Here is a 21,321-nt window from a genome sequence, read left to right as displayed (position 1 = left end):
AAAAAACTTCATTTAGAGTGTGCTTGTGAACACTCCAACTCCTAATTTGTGATCGAACTCCCTTCTTACATCAAATCACTAGACAATTTGTTGTCTTTACAAAGAGCTGTTAAAACAAATTTATTTAGTTTCTAGATAAGTGGCTGAGATCGTTGTTTAGAAGTAGTGTAAATATAATTTAATTAGAAATTATACATTGGATTTTAAATTCTGATGAAAATGTTTTAATTTAAATTTAGATTTATTATGCTGTAATATTGTATTAACATAATTTTTTATGTGTTTGTCAAGATAAATATAGATGTATTCATGTAACCCATTCTGGGCTACGTTGAGAAGACAGGCTATAAAGTTAAATATCTAATATAATAAAATGCTAGGCCGCGCATGCGCACTCAAAAGTCGTGTTCCCTGATCCGTCGCGACGGCATGAGTGCGCATGCGCGCCTAACGTCACAGTCTCCTTTTTTTCAAGCCACTGCTAACAACGCACCGGAGCTGGACCCCCCCTTGACCCTCCCACTGCTACAAGGCTGACAAACCCGGCAGGAGCAGCAGCGTCGCAGGCACACTAAACGCTGCTTCGGCTCTTCTACTGGCCTAATTTCCTCTGCTGCGTCCCTGATGACGTCATCGGAAGGGGGGTGGGGGGTTCAATGGAAGGCAGACAGCCAGGATGGCATCGGGGAGGGGGGGTTCCATGGAAACATGCTGCTCAGGGGGATGGGAGGCAGGCAGGCAGACTTGCATGGGGGGGGGTTCGGTGGAAGGGGGATGGGAGGCAGGCAGGCTGGCATTGGAGGGGGGTGGGGGTTCAATGGAAGGCAGGCATGCAGGATGGCTTCGGGGGGGGTTCCATGGAAATATGCTGCTCATGGGGATGGGAGGCAGGCAGGCTGGCATGGGGGGGTTTCAATGGAAGGGGGATGGGAGGCAACGGAGGGGGTGGGGGGTTATCAATGGAAGGCAGGCTGGCATCGGAGGGGGGGGAGGAAGGAGGCACTGGGGGCACTAAGGACATAGAAAGGGGCACTACGGACATAGGATGGGGCACTAAGGACATAGGAAGGAGGCACAGGGAGATTCACAGACAGAAAAAATGACAGACAGGGAGCAAGCAAGGAGAGAGAGACAAAGAAAAAAAATACCCAAACAGACAGACATCTACTCTAGCACCTGTTAATGTAACGGGCTTAAAGACTAGTATCTAAATAAAAGATGAATTAACCAGGTTATCATTTTCCCTTCCTCCCCTCCATTTTGATGTGAAATACAGTGGTACCTTGGTTTGCAAGCATAATTCATTCCAGAAGCAAGCTCGTATATCAAAGCAAAGTTCCCCATAGGCCATAATGGCAACTCGGATGATTCGTTCTCTCTCCGACCCGACCCAATCCCTGAGCTGACACCCGACCCAACCCATATTGCTTCCTCTGTCTTCTCCCACTGCTGTCCTCCACTTTGACACCCCACCCCAGGAACCGGCTTTGCTGTTCCCCCGAGGCCACCGGCTTCTCCCTCCCTTGGTGACCGAGATCGCCTCCTCCACCCTCTGACTGGCCCTTCCCTTACCCATGCGCCAGTGCTGAAAGTGCCTGCCGCTGGTTCTCTGCTGGGCTGCTCCAGGGCCTTGAGCATCTGCCTTCTAGCTCTCACTCTCTCTTTTTTTTTGTAGAAAGATAACATTCAAATTACATCTCCAATATGTATTAATAATATTCCAATCCAACACAGGATAACTTATAAGATTGCCCTCTTAATATTCAAAACCCTCAAAACTAAAGAACTGGCTTTCCTTGACAAAAATCTTATACTTTGGAAAGCATTACCTACTCATCTTCGGGCAGAGCAAAGTTTAGACAGATTTAAAGGAGCTTTAAAAAGCTTCCTATTCACTGATGCTTTTCACTAATGATCCTACTGTTCTTCTCTCATTGATCCCCTTAGTCCTTTTGTTCTTCTCCCATATACAATGCATATATACGTTCTCTTTCCTGTATTTATTGTAGTTCTTTCCCCTTTCCTGCTCGTTCTTAGTACATTTATTTTGTGTTTGTATTAGTAAAATTGGTATGTTTATCATTGTTGTTTTTTAATTTTGTTCTTACTTGTAAAACGCGTGGAGGGGCATAATCAAAAAAACCGTCTAAGTCCCTTTTTGGCCTAAGGCCTTAAACATTGAAAGCAGAAGCAGGGAAAGTGTCCATAACCAAAACAAACATCCTTGTTTTGATAATGGCCTGCCTCTACATTCAGCTGTTTAAACGCCCAGACCACACTACGTCTACACTTGTAACCAAATGACGTCTACACTTATACCCCATAATGAACCCAAAAAACGCCTAAGCCCCAAATGTCCAACACAAGGGTTTTTAGGCGAAGGAGGAGCCAGTCCTTCGCTTAAAAGCTGGAGTCTGTAACCAGTGTCTGTCAAAAACAACACCGGTTACAGAATCCACCCCAACCCCCCCCCCCCCATGACATCAGGGAGGGAGGGAACCCAAGCCCTCCTGCTCTGCGATCCCTAACTCCTCCTCCTCCTCCTCCCCCCCCCCCCCCGATTACGGTCGGGCAGGAGGGAACCCAAGCCCTCCTGCCCCGGGCACCCGCGGCACCCCGCGACAACATCAGGGCAATAGGGAGCCCAAGCCCTCCTGCCCCAGGCATCTGCGGCACCCTGCGACAACATCGGGGCAGGAGGGAGCCCAAGCCCTCCTGCCCCGCCGATTAACATCGGGCCAGGAGAGAGCCTAAGCCCTCCTGGCCCCAGTGATCCGCGCCCCCCCCCCCCCCCCATCGATTACATTCGGGGCAGGAGGGAGCCCAAGCCCTCCTGCCCCGCGGGCCCCTCCCCCCGATTATGATCAGGCCAGGAGGGAGCCCAAGCCCTCCTTACCTCTTGCCCCCCCACCCCCCTACACGATCGGGCAGGAGGGAGCCCAACCCCTCCTGCCCAGGTGGATGCCCCGTATCCCCCACCCCCCAATACAATATGGGCAGGAGGGATCCCAGGCCCTCCTGCCCTCGACACAATCCCCCCTCCCCCCAATGTCCGCCCCCCCTGTCACAGGAAACAGAAAAATTATTTTTCGGATCAGGAAACGTATCAAATTGAACTTTACAGGCAGCTTAGTGGGTTCTCTGAGGAAGCCAGGGCGGCGAAACGCGTCAGGACCCAGCTGAACTAGAACCTAGCTGAACTAACGCTGTTTGAACTTTGAAGCTAAGTCTATCTTTGACGTCACAATTTTGAAGTTATTTAAGAGTTGGACAATATTTTTCAACATATGAGTTAATGAAAGTTATGAGCACTCTCAATAAGCACTTTGAATCACCTTTTACTACATAATGGTGCAATGATAGATACCATAAGAAGCTCTTTAGGGGTTTATCCCCACATCGAGTTCCTTACATTCCATCTTGGATTCTGAGCACCACTCAAAGTTAAAAGGCATTTGAAGTAGCTATTGTTCCTTTTGTAGTTTTTGTGTATAACCTATTACTACCATATTTTTCGGTCTATAAGACACACCCGTCCATAAGACACACCTCCCTGTAGAGGATGAAAACCCAAGGAAAATAAATTTCCTCCTTTACAGTGGGGTGCGTCTGGTGCATCTGGTGCTAAGCAGCCTGAAGCCAACTGCACCCGAAGCAGCCAGCCCACAACCAGAATCTGACTTCAGCCAATCAATGAGTGGCGTGGGACCAGGCAGGAAGCGCAAAAGTCGCGCTCCTGCATTGCTCTGCTCTGCTTCCAAAGATAGCTGTCCGGCAGGAGAGCACCACAACTTTTAAAAAGGTACTGGGGGGGGGGGGAGAAAAATTGTATTCGCTCCTTAAGACACACCCAGTTTTCTACTCCCTTTTGGGGGGTGGAAAAAGTGAATTTTATGGATCGAAAAATACAGTAAATATAAACTTAAGGTCTTAAAAATGTTATAATAATAATAAGGGTTTATGTACCGCAGGACCGTGAAGTTCTATGCGGTTTACAGTGATTATAAAAAATGTTACAAATTGAGTAGAATTGACATAGTTAATATTTATTGTTTAGCAGTTCTAGAGATCTGGTATTGAGAGAGAGATTGTGCGAATCAGTTTCCTATGTACTTTAGGAACAGATGTGTTTTCAGTTGTCTCCTAAATTCCCTATATGTATTGTCAAGCGTAAGTAGTTGTTTCAGATCATTGCCCCATAATGCTGCTTGATAAGAGAGAAGATGTTGGTGATGAATTTTGAATTTTCATCCTCTAACCGGGGGGAAACAAAATTCAAGTTTGAGCTTCTTTTCTGTCTATTGGTTAAAAAGGAGAATAGGTCGGTTATGTATTTGGGGGCAAGACCGAATAGAACCTTGAAGCAAAAGCAGCCGAGCTTAAACCTCACATGCACCTCCATTGGCAACCAACGCAGGAGTCGGTAGGAGGGAGTTATGTGATCGAACTTCTTCAACCCAAAGATCAGCCTGACTGCTGTATTCTGCACCAGTTGCAATCGCCTCATATTCTTCTGGGAAATTGCCAGATAGGCGATGTTGCAGTAATCCAGTTGGCTCAGTATGAGGGATTGTACTAGGATTGTAAATGATGGTGCGTCAAAATATGCTCTAATGGACCGAAGCTTCCAGAGAGTAAAAAACTATTTTTTGACTAAAGAGTCTACCTGGTCTTTCATGGTTAGGCTCTGGTCCAGCGTTACTCCCAGAACCTTCAGAGTGGGTTCAATGGAGTAACTAAGATTGTTGATGCATAGTGGAGTTGTAGTATCTAGTGGGTATGGCGAAGCTATGAAGAATTTTGTTTTTTCTGAATTGAGCTTCAGTCTAAATTCAGTCATTCATTGTTCTATCGAGTTTAGTGCTTCTGTTGACATGGGAGTAACTTCTGAGAGAGAGGTGGCGAATGGGATGATGATCGTAAAGTCGTCTGCATAACTGAATAGTTTTATTCCTAGTTGGGACATTTGTGCACCTAGTGTTGACATGTAAACATTGAAAAGTATTGGGATTAGTGGTGACCCCTGTGGGACGCCAGATGGGTTACTCCAGGTGTCTGAGAGATTGCAATCAAAATGAACTTGATAGGTGCAGGATATAAGGAAGCCTCAGAACCAGTCTAACACCTTTCCTCTGATACCAATTAATTACCGTTTGTAAATACAGACGAGAAGAACATGTTAAGCCTTTCTGCCACTACCTTCTCCTCCTTCACCACTCCCTTCCTGTCTCCGTTGTCCAGCGGTCCCACTTCCTCTCTAGCCGGCTGCTTCCCTTTAACATATCTGAAGAATGGTTTGAAATTTCTTGCTTCCCTGGCTAGCCTCTCTTCATACTCTCTTTTGGCTTTCCGAACCTCACGGTGACATTCGTTTTGATGCTTCTTGTGCTCTTTCCAGTTCCCCTCAGTTTTGTCCTTTTTCCATTTCTTGAATGATTTTTTCTTATTGCCTATCGCTTCCTTCACTGTTTTGGTTATCCACGCCGGGTCTTTTGTTCGATTCTTTTTGCATTCCTTCCTGAATCTGGGAATATACAGATTTTGCGCCTCGCTCACCATGTCCCTGAAGAAGGACCAGGCATGATTTACCGTTAGCCATGTTTTGGAAGTGTTCCTAAGTTTCTTCCTTACCAATTTCCTCATTGCCTCGTAGTTTCCTTTCCTGAAGTTAAAGGTTGTCGCAATGGATCTCTTGACTTTTGACACTCCTACCTCAACCTTGAACTTGATCATATTATGATCACTGTTTCCCAACGGTCCCACTACTTCTACTTCCTTTGCAGGTCCCCTTAACCCATTTAGGATTAGATCCAGAGTGGCATTTCCTCTCGTCAGTTCTCTAACAATCTGTTCCATGAAGCAATCTTGTGTAGCTTCCAGGAATTTTGTCTCCCTAGCGCATTTCGAGCTTCCAAGACTCCAGTCTATCCCAGGGTAGTTGAAGTCTCCCATAATAACCGTGTTGCCGTTTTTGCATTCTTGCTTCATCACGGCTTCCATTTCCTCATCGATATCTCTGGTTTGCCCGGGTGGGCGATAAAATAGGCCCATCTTTATTTCAGGTCCTTTCCTTCCCGGTATTTTAACCCATAGAGATTCCAGCTTGCTGGCCGTCTCTGCTGTGTCCATTTTTTGGATTGTATGCCTTCTTTTATGTATAGAGCTATTCCACCTCCTTTTTGTCCTGATCTGTCCTGGCGATAGAGCTTGTATCCCAGTAGTGCTGTATCCCATTTGCTTTCCTTATTCCACCATGTTTCAGAGATTCCAATGATGTCGATGTCTTCTGCGTTGGCCAAGGCTTCTAGTTCCCCCATTTTGTTTCTTAGGCTCCTTGCATTAGCATATATGCACTTTAGATGCTGGTATTTTGCTGTCCTCCTTTCCTTTCCCTGTGCTTCGGTTCATATTTTCTTCTCTTTTGCTGCAGACATTGTAACTACTTCTTCTGGGTTAGTCGACTCTTGCACTTTGTCCCTTGTTTCTTCCCAGCCATTTTTCCCCTCAGTATCTTCACAGGATACCGTCTTCCGAATCGTCGACCCTTGGTCAACTGTTGGCTTTCCCCTTCTTCCCCTTGCATCTAAGCATTGTAGCAATTTCCCATGGTCTACTAAGTCAAAGGCGGAACTCATATCAAATTGCATAATCAGGGCATTGATGCCTTTACTAAACAAGGAGCGTAAGTTATCTAATATGGCTGCAATTACTGTCTCAGTGCTAAATAAAGGTTTGAAATCAGATTGGGTTTCATGTACGAGAGAGAACTGGTCAAGATATTCCATCAATTGGATGTGCACTAATCCTTCCATGATTTTTACAAACAATGGAATGGATGCTACTGGTCTGTAGTTGGTTACTAATGCTAGTGATTCTTTACGATGTTTAGAATTGAGGTTATTATAATGTGACCATTATTCGTAGGGAATTTTCCATTTTTAAATTTTTCGGACAAATAATTCAACAATGTTAGTTTAAAGTCTAATGGGGCTGTTTTCATAATTTCTGTGGGACAGAAGTCCAAATAGCAGTACGATTTTGTGTACTTGTATAATTTGATGTAATTATTCCATTCTAAATTTTGAAAGGAGCTCCAGATCATCCACTGGTATTTCATTTCCTTTGTCTGTTAACTATTTGATGTTCATGTATATCGTTTGCTAAGCAGTTATTCCTTAAGTTTTTAATTTTTGAGTGAAAGTGTTGTGCTAGATCGTTTGCTAAAGGTAACTTAATGTTATGCATGGGTTGAGTGTGGCGTGTGGTATCGAATAAATTTGTAACCAAGTTGAACAATTCTTTTGTATTGGTTCCTGTCGAGCTAGTATTGGCTGGGTCAATTTTGGATGAGTAGAATGCTTTGCATTTATCTTTTATCAATTGTTTATAACTTTTTATGTTAAGAAGCATTGTTAACATTTTCGGAAGTCACACGTACACGGGGCCACAGCCTGAAGCTGAGTGGCAGCAGGTTCAGGACAAATGTCAGGAAGTTCTGTTTCTCACAGCGAGTGGTTGGAGCTTGGAATGCTCTCCCGGAGGTGGTTGTGGCGGAGACTACTGTTCTGGGTTTCAAGCGCAAGTTGGATGCACATCTTCTTGAAAACCATATTGAGGGATACGGGAAATCCGGGTTTCCCAATAGGTGTACTTAAATGGGCCACCGCGTGCGCGGATCGCCGGACAAGATGGACTTTGGTCTGATCCGGTGAAGGCATTTCTTATGTTCTTATCTCCAGATATTCCGGTCTGACAGTTTTCCCGATTTTTTTCTAGATCCTTTCAAGGCGTCTTACTACTTGTTTCATTTTCAAAAGTTCAGCGTCGAACCATTTATTATGTTTATTTGGGTGGCGTTTACTATTACGTTTAGGGGCAGTATTGTCTAGGATGGCTGTGCTCATTTTCATCCAGTTATCCCAGAAATCAACCCTTTCTTCTATCTCTGCTTGTAGTTCATATTGAGACCAATATTCCTCTGGGTTGATATGGCCCCTTCAGAGATATTCTTTTTTTATCTTTGATTGTGTTTTAGAATTTAGATGAGTCCAGGATAGGGTAAAATAGTAAGTGAAATGATCAGACCAGATATCACGACGCCAGGTGCCCTCCGGTAAAGAGATGGAAGGATCCAGAGTCTCCTTTGTGGACATAGCTACTAAATCTAAATGATGGCCTTTTTCATGTGTTTGTGTGGTTAGAGGGAGGTTATAATTAAGCAAAGATAGGAAGTTTTTAAAATCTTTTGCTTCTCGGTTGCCCTATTCATCTAAGTGTAAGTTTATGTCTCCTGCGATAATATTATATGAAGGAGCGTTTGAATTATGTAGAACAAATTCGCAGAAATCCTCTCTAGCTTTTGTACAAATTTTCAATGGGACATAAATAGTATGCAAGAAAGTGATTCTTCTAGTTCCTTATTGCTAATTTTGCATGCTAGTATTTCTAATTGATTGGTCATTTTGGAATCCAATAGTTCAAGTTCAAATCCTTCTTTAGAAACAACTGTTAAGCCTCCCCCTCTTTTGCCATCCCGATTTAGCATGAGAATTTTGTAGTTATTTGGTAGAAGGTCATTTATTATTGGATCTTCTTTAGACATTAACCATGTTTCTGTTAGAAAAAGACAGGCTATTTGCTTGCTGATGATCCAATCTTAAAAAAAGCTTTGTTTCTTACGGATCTGGTGTTAAAGTATGCGCAAGGAACATAAGTGGGTGTAATAGGTCTGGCGGATGTGGTGGTTCTGATAGGTTTTATTTCCTTGTCCATTTTTTGAGGGTACGTTGGTGTCTTCCTTTGCTAGTAATTACATTAATAAGATTTTCTCTATCTTCCCGTTGGTTAGTTAGGAGCCTGATAGGTTCTTCAGGGTAATGGACTATTTGTAGTTGTTGATAGAGTGCATTAATATCCTTAATGCAACCAGTTGTTAAGTAGATCAATAGAATCAGTAGAAAATTCATGATTGCAGATTAATGTGACACCTTCCTATTGCAATAACTATATTGATCTCCCTGGCCTGACCTAATTTCTGAGTTTTTTAAGTGATAGTCAGTTTTGGATTATTTAAATGATACTGAGCGGTTTGCTCGGCCCTTAAGAGTAGTTGAATTCTGATCGTATTGGTTATGTTGAGGGGGTTAATTCCCTTGGCCCAGATCTCGCATAGTTCGTCTGGGGCAAGTCTTAATTGGGAACTTTTTCTTAGCAGTACACTCCAGGTCTTGGTAACAGTTCTAATGCCTATTGGAACCCATCCCAACCCTGAAGAGGTTGGGAGTTAATGTTAGGGCCGCAGGGGGCGTCGGGAGGTGGAGGCGGTCTCCCACACTGACCCGATGTCCTTCCCTGCGGCGGAGAGGCAGGGCTTCTGTTGGGGCAGCTCCCGGTTTCAGTGGAGCTGCCCTGAAGAGTCTGGAGAGCGTCTGTGCAGGGTCGCAGGAGGCGTCGGGAGGCGGAGCTGGTTTCCCACGCCAACCCGATGTCCTTATGACAACTAAAATATCTTCCAGAATATTATAACTATTTGTATGTGATTGTCATCTTACTTTTGTAATTCCCAGGTTTTGATACACTAAACACCCCTCTTTTGCTAAGCCATGGTAGAGGTTTGTAGTGTGGCCCGGAGTGCTAAATGCTCTGGTGCTACTCTGATGCTCAGAATTCCTATGACTGTCAGAGCAGCATCAGAGCAATTAGCGTTCTGGGCTACAGTAGAAACCTCTTCCATGGCTTAGTTAAAGAGGGCCTAAATTTTTATGCAGTACTGATCATGGATATCTGTTTTGTCATATCCATGTTAGTCAATGGTTTTTATATAAGCCTTTAAAAAAATATTTTACTTTTTTAGCTTGTTCAAAGTCTAGTTAAGATTGTTCCATTGTATGAAGCTCTGGATTCAGTTGTAGTTATTAGTTATTTATCTGAATTTGGTTACTTTTTTCTGTATCTTGGCGCTTTTTAGGAAAGAAAATTCTAATCATTGGAAACTTTCCAGTGTTGAAAACTATTCTCGGATGAGGCTCAAACTAGTGCAGAATTACAACTTTGACTCTCATTTGGATGCTAGTGCATTGCGGGATAATTTAGGTAAGTGTTAAAGCTCCTGTAGCATTAGTGTAAAAATCTTATCATTTATTTAAGGAGATGCTAATACCATTTTGAGAGGTGCTAATGCCTTGCATGTACCCTGGTGTGTTAAAAGCACTTGAAAGCTGAAATGTTTTATTTTAGTCAAATTAGCTATGCAATGAATTTATCTTTAAATCTGTACATGCAAGTTAAAACTTATGTAATTGATTTGGGCTATTTTGCCTAACAGACCATATAATTATGTTTTCACTATACATATTAATGCAATATGTATACCCTAGAGCAGAGGTGTCAAACTCAATCACATAAGGGGCTAAAATCTGAAAAAAGAGACTAAGCCACAGGCCGAATTTTTAATTAAGATAATTAGGGGTCCTTTAATTAAGGTACGCTAACTGATTTAGCGCACGCTAAATGCGCACCTTAATAAAAGAACCCCTAAGGCTTTTCTTAGTAAAAGTATAGGGTTACAACATCTCCAACCCCACACCAGCTCTGTGGTGTAAACAAAATAAATATTGTAATCACAAAGCAGAAAATAATTTTTTTTTCTACCTTTTGTTGGTCCCAGGCTCTGGTTGTCTTCTGATAACTCACTTGCCAGGGTCTCCTGCCCATTTCTCATTTTCTTCTTTCTCCATACTACCTATCCATCTTCCATCTCTGTCCTCCCCTTCCATTTCCCTTCCATCCCCCGGAGGTTTGGCATCTTTCCTTTTTTTCGTGTCCATATCTGCAGCTGCAGCGATGGACCTCACCTTCCCCACCACCCCAGAGTCCACCATCTCTCCGTTTCTCTTCCCACCTACCCTCCTATCCAGCATCTCTATATCCCCTCCACACCATCCCTTGTGTCCAACTTCTCTCTCTTTCTCTTCCTTCCCTCTCTCCCTCTCCTCTGTTTTATTTCTTCCCCACCCCACCTGCCACTCAGTCCGGCATATGCACATCTGGACCCCTTCTTCTCTCCCGCCGGGTACTTCTACACCAGGGCCCGCCCCTGTCCTGAAGGCCTGTATGTTTTTCCCCCTTCTTCTTCCCGGTTTCACCTTCAGATTTGGCCCACCATTCCTACCCTCCCTCCATCCTGGTCTCCTCTGGCCCGCCGGCACAAACTGCTGCTGCTCTTCATTCACGTCTTCCTTAACCTGGCCTCCTCTTTAAAGCAGCCTGCTGAGGATCACTGGCCAGCTGTAATGAACCTCACAGGCCGCTGTCCACCTCGGTAGCATGTTCCCTCTGACGCTATCCCTTATGTCAGAGGAGGGGCGGGATCGCGTCAGAGGGAACATGCTACTGAGGTGGACCGCGACCTGCGAGGTTCACTACAGCCGGCTGGCGATCCTCAGCAGGCTACTTTGAAGAGGAGATTAGGTGAAGGCAGATGCAAGTGAAGAGCAGCAGCGGTTCGTGCTGGCAGGCCAGATTTACTATAAAATTTAAAATGTCTGGCAGCCCAATTTTTAACATACCACGGGCCACAGTTTGACATGTCTGCCCTAGAGGAAAGGAGGGACAGGGGCGTTTAGCGCCCATTGATGAATTTCCCCCTTAATGTAACTCACATTAATCATAATTGTGCACATTAATGCATTAGTGTAGGTTAGTAAGACTCTTAGATTGTAAGCTTTGGGCACAGAGGAATATCAGCTGTACTTTGAATGTAACTCACCTCAGACTAGCACAAGCTAGTATTGTCCTTTTTCATGAGTTACAGGGCTGAACAGAAATGTATATCATCTCTGGGGAAGTTCCCCGTACCCCTCCTTCTCTCTTCTTCGGTTACATTGGAGATCAGTTGCTTTGGTACAAACTGAAGAGGTCACTATATTCCACTGGTGAATAATAATAATAATTAATTTTTTTGTATACCGCTATACCAAAAGTTCAAAGCGGTTCACAACAGAAAAGATACATACGGTCAATGTATATAAAGTACATAATAACACAGTCGATAAAAAAGAATACATCAACTAAAAAGCAAGAAGAAGTTAAAACAGTATCACAACTAAAATGTAAACATGTCAAACAGGCGTGTCTTTAGTGATTTTCTAAAATCAAAATAAGAAGTAGCCTCAAGTATGTTAGGAAGGGGGGGGCTTTATATATTAATATTCATATTGGGAAAAAAATAGAGGGAGTGATGGGGAGGGTTGTAATTTTATTTATTATAAGATAAAATAGAAAGATTGTCAAGTGATGTGTTTAATTGTATTGTTTTAATGTATGTACACTTGATGTAAGATTTAAAAATGAATAAAGAATTAAAAAAAAAAAAGAAGTAGCCTCAAGTATAGGTTTTCTAAGCCATATGTTCAGTTTAGCCTGGAATGATAAAATTCTGTCAAAAAACTTTGTATATTGACATGACTTTAGAGAAGGGTAATTAAATAGTTTTATTTTACGTGTTCTCTTATTAGAATAGTTCAAAGAAAACTGAGAGGCAAGGTAGTCTGGTAGCATCCCAAAAACTGCTTTGTAACAAATGCAAGAAAACTTAAACAGAACTCTGGACTCCACTGGCAGACAGTGGAGTTTTTGATAGAAAGGGGTAATGTGCTCCCATTTTTTTAGTCCAAAAATGAGGCAAACCGCAGTGTTCTGAATCAGTCTCAATTTTTTAAGTATTTTTTTGTAGGCCCCTAAATATATAATATTACAATAATCCAAAATACTCAAAATGGATTTCTGCACCAGCAAACGAAAAGATGGTTCATCAAAAAACTTCTTAATGGTGCGGAGCTTCCATAAGGAGGAGGAGCTGAAAGATGTGATTGACATCCTTCTGCAAATATTTTGCGAACACAGATTGATCACCTAATGTACAGACTCCTGTATGTATTAACAGAAAAAAAGATTATCCAGGTAAGAACCTAATCTTTCATTAGAACTCATTTTTTTCTAAAACTTAATTAGAAATAACATTGAGGAGGGGAGGCATTTCTAGACCTTATTGACCCTACTTCTGTAAAGTACTTGCCCAGTTCCATATCTGTATCTGTAGCAAGCAACTTAGTAGAAAACAGCTACAAAATATTCTATAGAAATGGTACTACATCCCTGAACAATTTAAACAAATCTAAGATCCAGGGATGTGATTACGTTGGAAAGAATGTGGAGAGTGGAGGGATTGTCACACACCTGGTGGTCTTGTGTTAAGATTGAACTTTTTTGAACTGAAACTTTGATACTCATGAATGAGCTCACTAAAGTTCAGTGTGTTTGATCTATGGAGTGCTACTTGCTTAATTTTAAGAGTCCAAAGATGAGTCCAGAAGCCCATGAATAGCTAAGAAGAATGAAATTTTAAATTAAATCAGTAATTTAAGAGTGGGTAAAGTTGGACAGACTAGATGGACTATTCAGGTCTTTATCTGCCATCATCTACTATATTACTATGTTACAGCTTCAACGAGTAGGTCCAAATAAAATTGGATTGTATAAATTTAATGACTAAACTCAGGGCAATGCACTATAATACGATTTTACAAAATCTTGGATTTTCTTAAGACTTAAAGTAACCAGATGATGGGTGATAGTACCTTCTAGTTCAGCATATATTATGATCTGTTTTGCTTTTGGTGAAAGCCTACAGAGAGTGTGGTTGATTTTGGGAGTTATGGGGAGATGGGAAGGGAAAGATTGTTCTTATATCTTTATAAGAAATATAGATGAGAAATTGGTTATGTTTGTAAAATTGATAGTTTACAAAAAAAAGGAAGAAAATTGGTTCCTCTAGATTTGCTTTCTGCCCTCACTACCAATAACTCTAGGATTGTTGCTTTTTAGAATTTTTCTGTACATCATCGTGAATTATTTAATACTGAGAAATAATGCACAATTTTATTAAATACAGGTTTGGGGGAATGGGGAATAGGGTGTGGCGGGTAGTAAAGTAGCCATAAAATTCTCAAGGCATATTATTTTGATCCTCTTTGCTCTTTAATAATACTTTGTACATGCATAATTATAAATTGAAAACTGTTGTATTCCTTGTATGCGCTTTGAATAAAAAAGATGTGCTAAAAATGCACAATTTTGATAAAACCAGAATACATTGGGATCTCATATAAAAATGTTTTCTTTTTTTTTTTTTTTAATTTCTTTATTCATTTTTAAACTTACATCAAGTGTACAGTAAATATCAACCAAATATAATACAACATCACTTGAAAAATTTTCAATATCATACACCAAGAAGATTTAACCTCCACCCCCCTCCCAAATTCATATACAACTAATATATACCACATGAAAATAATATCTTACGACAATCATCTATATATTCTTAATGTAAAAACAAGAAATCCCCCCCCCAAATCCACATGTGTATTAAGATTGGGAAAAGTGTAACTTATTCATTACTATAATTTAATAAAGGTCCCCAAACATCCTTAAATTTATTATAATAACCTTTTTGAACAGCCAACGCTCTTTCCATTTTATACACATGACAAACTGAAGACCACCAAAAACAATAATTCAGTCTTCTACAGTCCTTCCAATTATGTGTTATTTGTTGGATGGCAACTCCTGTTAATATCAATAAAAGCTTGTTATTATTAGCAGATATTTGACATTTAGCTCTCATAGTCGTGCCAAATAAAAATGTTTTCTTGTAGAGGTAAGATATTGTTTCACAAAATTACTTACTGCAGTAATAGCCTTGTTTAATAACATCTTGCTATAATTTTAGTTTTGACTATCCTCGAAACAATTTGATTAGACTTCACTTTGATAAACTATATTTTAAAGAAACGCACTCCAGTCTAGGTGCATTTTTTTGTGTGAAATCCAGGTACATTAGCTGACTGATATCATTGAGAACCTTTGTTATAGAAAGCTGACCAAATTCAAAAGTGTGTGGATGATCAGCTCTTTAATCATTGTGCTGGGGGGAAAACATATATGCCAAATGCATCAAAATATAGCCACCAAACTGTATTTGTGCAACATTGTAACAAAATCATAATAAATAAATAAAAAAATCTTTACAGGGATACAGCAGTCAGAGCCATCAAGTGAATCACTGCTTCTAGAGGTGGCAAAACAGGTGAAGATTAGTGACATGGAAGATGATAGATTTGAAATGCCAGAAGAGGATCCAACATCTGCTGCAAGCATGTATGTAAGATAAATGGAAAATCTGAGATAATTTATCCTGATAAGAATGAGACATAGAAAAAAAATTCCATGGGGTAAGAAATGGAGGTTCAGAATTCTCACCAAAATTTATCCACATTATCCTTCCAATCATGAATGGAAAAAAGCCTAAATTTAGGGCTTGACTTATTAAGGCTTTTATATGTGTCTGTGAGAAAAGAGCTTGATAAAGGTGGACTGTTAAAGGTCAATATTCAAAAGATTTACATGGTTACATTCAACTTTTAACATTATAAATGTAACTGGTAAAAAAAATTCCACTCGCCCTAGCTTGGTGACTTGTCTCAGACTACACAAAATCACTTTATGCATAGATTTAGTTGGTCACGTTCGGTCTATTTTTTGGCCAAGACAAGGTTTACAAATGTACTCCCAACCCCTTTTATTAAGCTGCGGTACAGGTTTCTACTGTGGCCCAGAGCGCTAAATGCTTTGACGCTCATGGAATTCCTATGAGCATCGGAGCATTTAGCGCTCCAGGCCGCTGTAGAAATCTCTATCATGGTTTAGTAAAAGAGAGCCTGTTTGCACAATATTTATTTTTAATTGGCTAGATTCGTCTTTCTAAATATGGCTTCACATGGTTGCCTTAAATCTAAGAGCATAAGTTTTGCTGTTAACTGATCATGCTTTTGAGGCTTTTGAGCTGCACTTGTACATCTGAACAGAGATACCTGTTAAAAATTAATTGGTTGATATTGTCATTCAGTTGCTTTTTAAGTATCTATTGCCATCTGGATGTCTCACCGCCATCTAAAATTGAATATGGCTAAAACATAGCTGATCATCTTCCCATCTAAACCCATCTTTCCGCTTCCCTCGTTCTCTGTCTCTGTGGACAACACTCGCATCTTTCCTCTTTTGTTTGCTTGTAATCTCAAGCTCATCTTTGACTCTTCTCTCTCTTTCACTGCCCAGATACAACATAAGGCTAAAACCTGCTACTTCCTCTATAATATTACCAAAATCTGCCCCTTTCTCTCTGAGCACACTACCAAAACACTTATCCATGCCCTCATCACCTTACGCTTAGACTACTGTAACTTGCTACTCTCAGGCCTTCCGCTATATAAGTGATAAATAGTAGTAGTATCTATCCCTTTCTACTTTTCTTTGATCAACAGAATCTGAAGTTGTTTCTGATTCCTCAAAAGAGATGTTGTTCAGTCTATTATTTGATAAAAATATTTTATAAAAATAGAAAAATGTATAATATTAGTATACCTTTCCCATCTGCCAACCAAGCCGTTCCCTTCATTTCTCTTCTCAAAAATTCTCTTTCTTAACCATAATACAGTGGTTAATACATAATACATAATACATAAACCATAATACATAATACATTATCCTCAATAGGGTAATTTTATAATGGGGTCCATGATTTAGGAGGGTGAGTAGATTCCCACTTAGGTGCTAGTTTATAAAGACACATAGGCACCTATGTATCTTTATAGGAACATAGAAACATGATGGTAGATAAAGGCCAAATGGCCCATCCAGTCTGCTCATCCACAGTAACCATTATCTCTTCCTCTCTCTAAGAGATCCCACGTACAGTCTTTGTTTCCACTACCTCTTCTGTGAGACTGTTCCATACATCTACCACCCTTTCTGTAAAAAAGTATTTCTTAAATTATTCCTGAGCCTTTCATCTCTTAAATTTATTCTATGCCCTCTCATTTCAGAGCTTCCTTTCTTATTCTTTGTGACTCTGTGCAATGCTGTGTGTATCTGGTAGTGCCTAGAAATAATTAATAATAGTAGTAAATGAAAGAGACTCGACTCATGCACATTAACACCACACTATGAAACACTAGTGTAAGCGCTTGAAATTGTACTTAGCCTGTTGGTGTAAATATCTACATTTAGATTAGAGTATATTGTAATCTATATTAGAAGTCAGCTGAGTTTTGGTTTCAGCTTTGGCTCCAAAAATGACCTGAAATTCACATTTGGCCATTTTGAAAACTAAAGTCCTCCCCCCCCCCAAGTATCAGGACACCTCAGACTCTGGCCCCTTTCTCCTAACTGAATGCTGTTACTGCTGTTGCCAACCCCAGCTGAAAGCCACCACCCGCCCATTATTTGTAGACACTTCTGGGCCTATCTCAAAAGCCTTGGTGATCTAGTGGCCTCAGAAGGGCAGAAACAATCCTACCCATGTGAGCTACACAGTTAGAATATCTGCTGGGGCCTCCTGTAGCAGTCACATAGCAGTCATTTTGTGATTTCATCCAGCATGGGCTCCTGCCCATGTCAGTCTCAAAATGGTTGTTGTGATCTTCTGTAGCAGTCTTGTGAAATTGCCGCAGGAAGCCCTGGCAGCCATTTTGACTGCAGAGCTGGCATTGACAGAAATGTGTTGTTCCTGGCCTGACAAGGCCGCTAGACCACCAAGGCTTCTAAGGTAGGCCCTGGGAGGGCTTTCTTTTGGGCAGGGGGGACGTGCAAGGTATGCCAACCAGTTTTGTCTTTGTTTTCAGCTGAAACTGTGTGGTGAATTTCAGCTGCAAATATGATTTTGCCTGGAAACCCCAGTTTTAGTTGCCTTCTAATGTATATGTACCTGCAAACACCATCCATGCACTATTCAAATTCCAATTCAGTACATACCATCATATCATAACACTTACTTTTATGCTGATCAGTATTTTAGAAGAGGCCATTTACACACAGAAATAGTTTATGGAATAATCTCAGGTACTGTAAGCATGTCTGATTTTCAATATTTCCCTGCTGAATTATAAAATGCATTTTATCCATTTCCTCCATGATCAATCTTGGGGCAAAGATGAAACAGTCTGAGGATCCATGATTATATGGTAACTACTGGATATATGGCCCTACCAACAAAGTGGAAACCTTCATCTGGCCACATAACCAGGAGCCAGTATAAAATTTAATTTATCCACTGTTTATCATCACTATGTGGCACACAAGTGTGCCATGTTTTGTGAGACCAGCTGCTATACTGTCTAGCTAGATATTACATTTCAGGTTTATTAAAACTTTGATATACTGTCTTAGAGTCATAACTTTCAGAGTGATTTACAATCAATAAAAACATTAAAAGAAAGTCTGCTAGAATAGCCAGTTATATAGTTGGATGCTTGGATGTTAAAATGCACAAAAATTCCTCTTGAAGCTTTTATCTAAAACCTGTGGGATTTTGGGTAATTTGGTTACAGAAATGAGAAGGAGGAACCAAGTCAGAAGGAAAAATTGGTACTTTCTGAAGACTGTGAACTCATCACCATAATGGATGTAATCTCTGGGAAGCTGGAGATCACAACTCAGCATATCTACTTCTATGATAGTAGCATTGAAAAAGAAGAAGGTGAGCCATTTTTCATGCATCTTTGCCAGGTTTGTCTGCTCTGTGAACACTGCAATCATACAAAGCGTAAGGGAGATAGGGGAACAAAATCACTTCCCATTCATTGTCTCCCCTTTGGTAGCTGTAGCACAATAGATAGGGCAAGAGTGTTAGGGGGTTTGTTGCACACGGTGCAATTCCGACTTGGAATGTTCCTGTCTTCGGTTACCTATTTCAGCAATCAGTGTCTTATTTCAAATATAATTTCCCACTTAGAGCAGTTGAGCTCTGATAAAAAATAAATAAATAAATAATAAAAAAGCACATTAAAAGATGTGGGGAAGGGGAAATAAAATAATTTCATACAAAAAAATATTAAAACCTGTCAAGTGAGGCAATCTGTACTGATCTTGTAATGCAAAAGATACTGTTTGTAATCTTGCTTTCTAGATGGGTACTGAATGTGCACTGTGGCAATAAACAAAATGAGATCAGCTGTTTCTGAAATTATCCCTTTTTTTCCCGTACTTCTAGCAATGAAGGTTTTTGTTTCCATAGTAAATCAAGCAAAATTTGTATGAGACTGATGCAGATTAAATGTTAATGTACTGTATCTCATTTACTTTCTAATTAGAGTGCTGGATGTTCAAGCTTTTCATTATGTTGCTGAATAGCTAGTGACAATCACTGACTCCTCATCTCTCTTGCGGGAGTAAGGAAGTTTATAGCCAAACCTTTAAACATGAGGAAGGAACCTTATGCTGTGGAATACAGTGAGCACTGCTGCTTTACCTCCGGCAATATTTATTTATTTTTCTTATATACTACTTATATCCTACGAGGTTTATATTGAATAGCAGTCAGGTACTGTAGGTATTTTTCCTATCTGTCCTGGCAGGCTCACAATCTAACTATGGTACCTAAGGCAATGAAGGGCTAGGTGACCTGCCCAGGGTCACAGGGATATTACATTACATTAGTGTTTTCTATCCTGCCAATACCTTTCAGTTGGATAAGCATGGAGATTGAACCTGCAACCTCAGAGTGCTGAGGCAGCACCACTAGACCACTCCTCCACTCCAGAAATACATGTGCCACATACTATCCTTTTGGAAATCTTCAGTGTTAAGGACAAGAGAGAAAATGACACAGGTGGGGATGAGGACACAGATGTTAAACATGGGGAGGGAACAGGGACAGAAACAAGGACACAGGGAAGAGGTTGGAAAGGAATATTAGGGATGCAGAGGGAATGATGGTAGATGCGGAGAGAGAAAAATAAATGAGCAGAAGATGGATGTCGCACAAGGATTGGGGAGCAGAGCAGAAGACGGAATGGCCTGAGGGGGGGGGGGACAGCAGAAAAAAGAAAAGGTCTAGGGCAGACGTGTCAAACTCTGGCCCGCAGGGTCATATAATTTGGCCTGTGAGACATTTACCAACTTACGATAAAGCTGGCCTGCCAGAAGTCATCAGATAAAGATTTGTGCATCTCACGGCTGTGGCCACCACTGCTATACTGTGTGACACTGTTCTCCCTGCATTTAATCCTCACGACCAATCACAGTCTCTATCACCCTATGCACTGCCTTCTTATTGGCTGCCTCCTACTGCTATGCCTCCAGATCATAGGTACATAGAGTACAGCTGCCTTTTAGAGTCCTTTCTATTGGCTTAGAACAGTGGTCGGCAAATCACGACTCACGAACCGCATGCAGCTCTTTAGCCACTTGAGTGCGGTTCTGCTAGTAACCAAAATTTTCCTGCACAGAAGGGCCCCAACACAGCAGCTGTTCTCACAAGTTGCCAGCGGCTGCCCCGAAGTTTTCCCTCTGCCGAAACTTCCCATTTCTGACAGGGCAGATCGCCACAGAGGGAAAGCTTCAGGGCAGCCGCTGGCAGTTTGTGAGCACAGCTCCATCAGAGCCGGATTAAAAGATAGGGCCCAAAATGGTCAGGGGGGCTCACCAGTGCAGTGCTGTAGGGCTTTTTGGGCATCTCCCTCACCTTCACTGGATTCGCAGCAGAGTCATTGCCCGCCCCCCCCCCCCAGCATCATCGTCCTGGGCCCCCCCCCAGCATCATCGTCCTGGGCCCTACCCATTGACCCTCCCACCATGAGAAGACCGACAAACCTCCCTCCAGCACTCGTCGGCAGCCGCAGCACCCTAAACAGGCTGCTTCGCAGTTCGCAGCCTTTTGCTGGTGATTCCCTCTGCAGCGTCATTTTTTTAAAATCCCCATTATTATTTATAATTTCTGTAGCAATTTAAATGCGTACACAGCACTCTACTGCTGCTGCCTGGATTTCACATATATTTATGGTAATTTTTAAAATAAATATAAATGTTGGCCCATACTTTGTCCACATTTTTAATTTTGGTGTGGGGTAACCCTATACTTCTCTTAGTAGAAGTTTTAGTAAGACAAAGGGATGCTTTTATTAAGGAGCGCATTTAGCGCACGCAAAATCGGTTAGTGTACCCTAATTAAAGGACCCTAAGTATCTTAATTAAAAATTCGGCCCTCGACTTGGCCTATGTTTTAGATTTCGGCCCCTTAAGCGATTTAGTTTGACACCCCTGGTCTAGGGAGTAAGGGAGAAGGATAGCAGCAGAAGATAACTAGGACGTGATGTGTAGTGAGGAAATGAGAGGCAGTGAAGGATGAGTACAGAGAGTGGAAATGCAGGACTAGAGAGAAGGGTGATAGAAGACTAGAGAAGGAGAGAGAGGCAGCAATAGGGA

At 41.5% G+C, this 21,321-nt stretch overlaps 1 protein-coding gene across 3 annotated transcripts in view; it reads left to right on the top strand.

Moving 5' to 3' along the window:
* NBEAL1 (neurobeachin like 1) overlaps positions 1 to 21,321 on the top strand; it is a 400,332-nt gene that overhangs the window by 261,855 nt on the left and 117,156 nt on the right. For all 3 annotated transcript variants that reach the window (XM_033945971.1, XM_033945972.1, XM_033945970.1), the window contains 3 exons: positions 9,968 to 10,092; positions 15,093 to 15,219; positions 18,447 to 18,595. In XM_033945971.1, the coding sequence (XP_033801862.1) occupies positions 9,968 to 10,092; positions 15,093 to 15,219; positions 18,447 to 18,595 (401 nt within the window). The remainder of the gene's footprint in view (positions 1 to 9,967; positions 10,093 to 15,092; positions 15,220 to 18,446; positions 18,596 to 21,321) is intronic.

Source organism: Geotrypetes seraphini, chromosome 5, assembly GCF_902459505.1.
Source record: "Geotrypetes seraphini chromosome 5, aGeoSer1.1, whole genome shotgun sequence".
NCBI lineage: Eukaryota > Metazoa > Chordata > Amphibia > Gymnophiona > Dermophiidae > Geotrypetes > Geotrypetes seraphini.
Note: the sequence above shows the minus strand (reverse complement) of the source record. Positions and strands in the feature narration are given on the sequence as shown.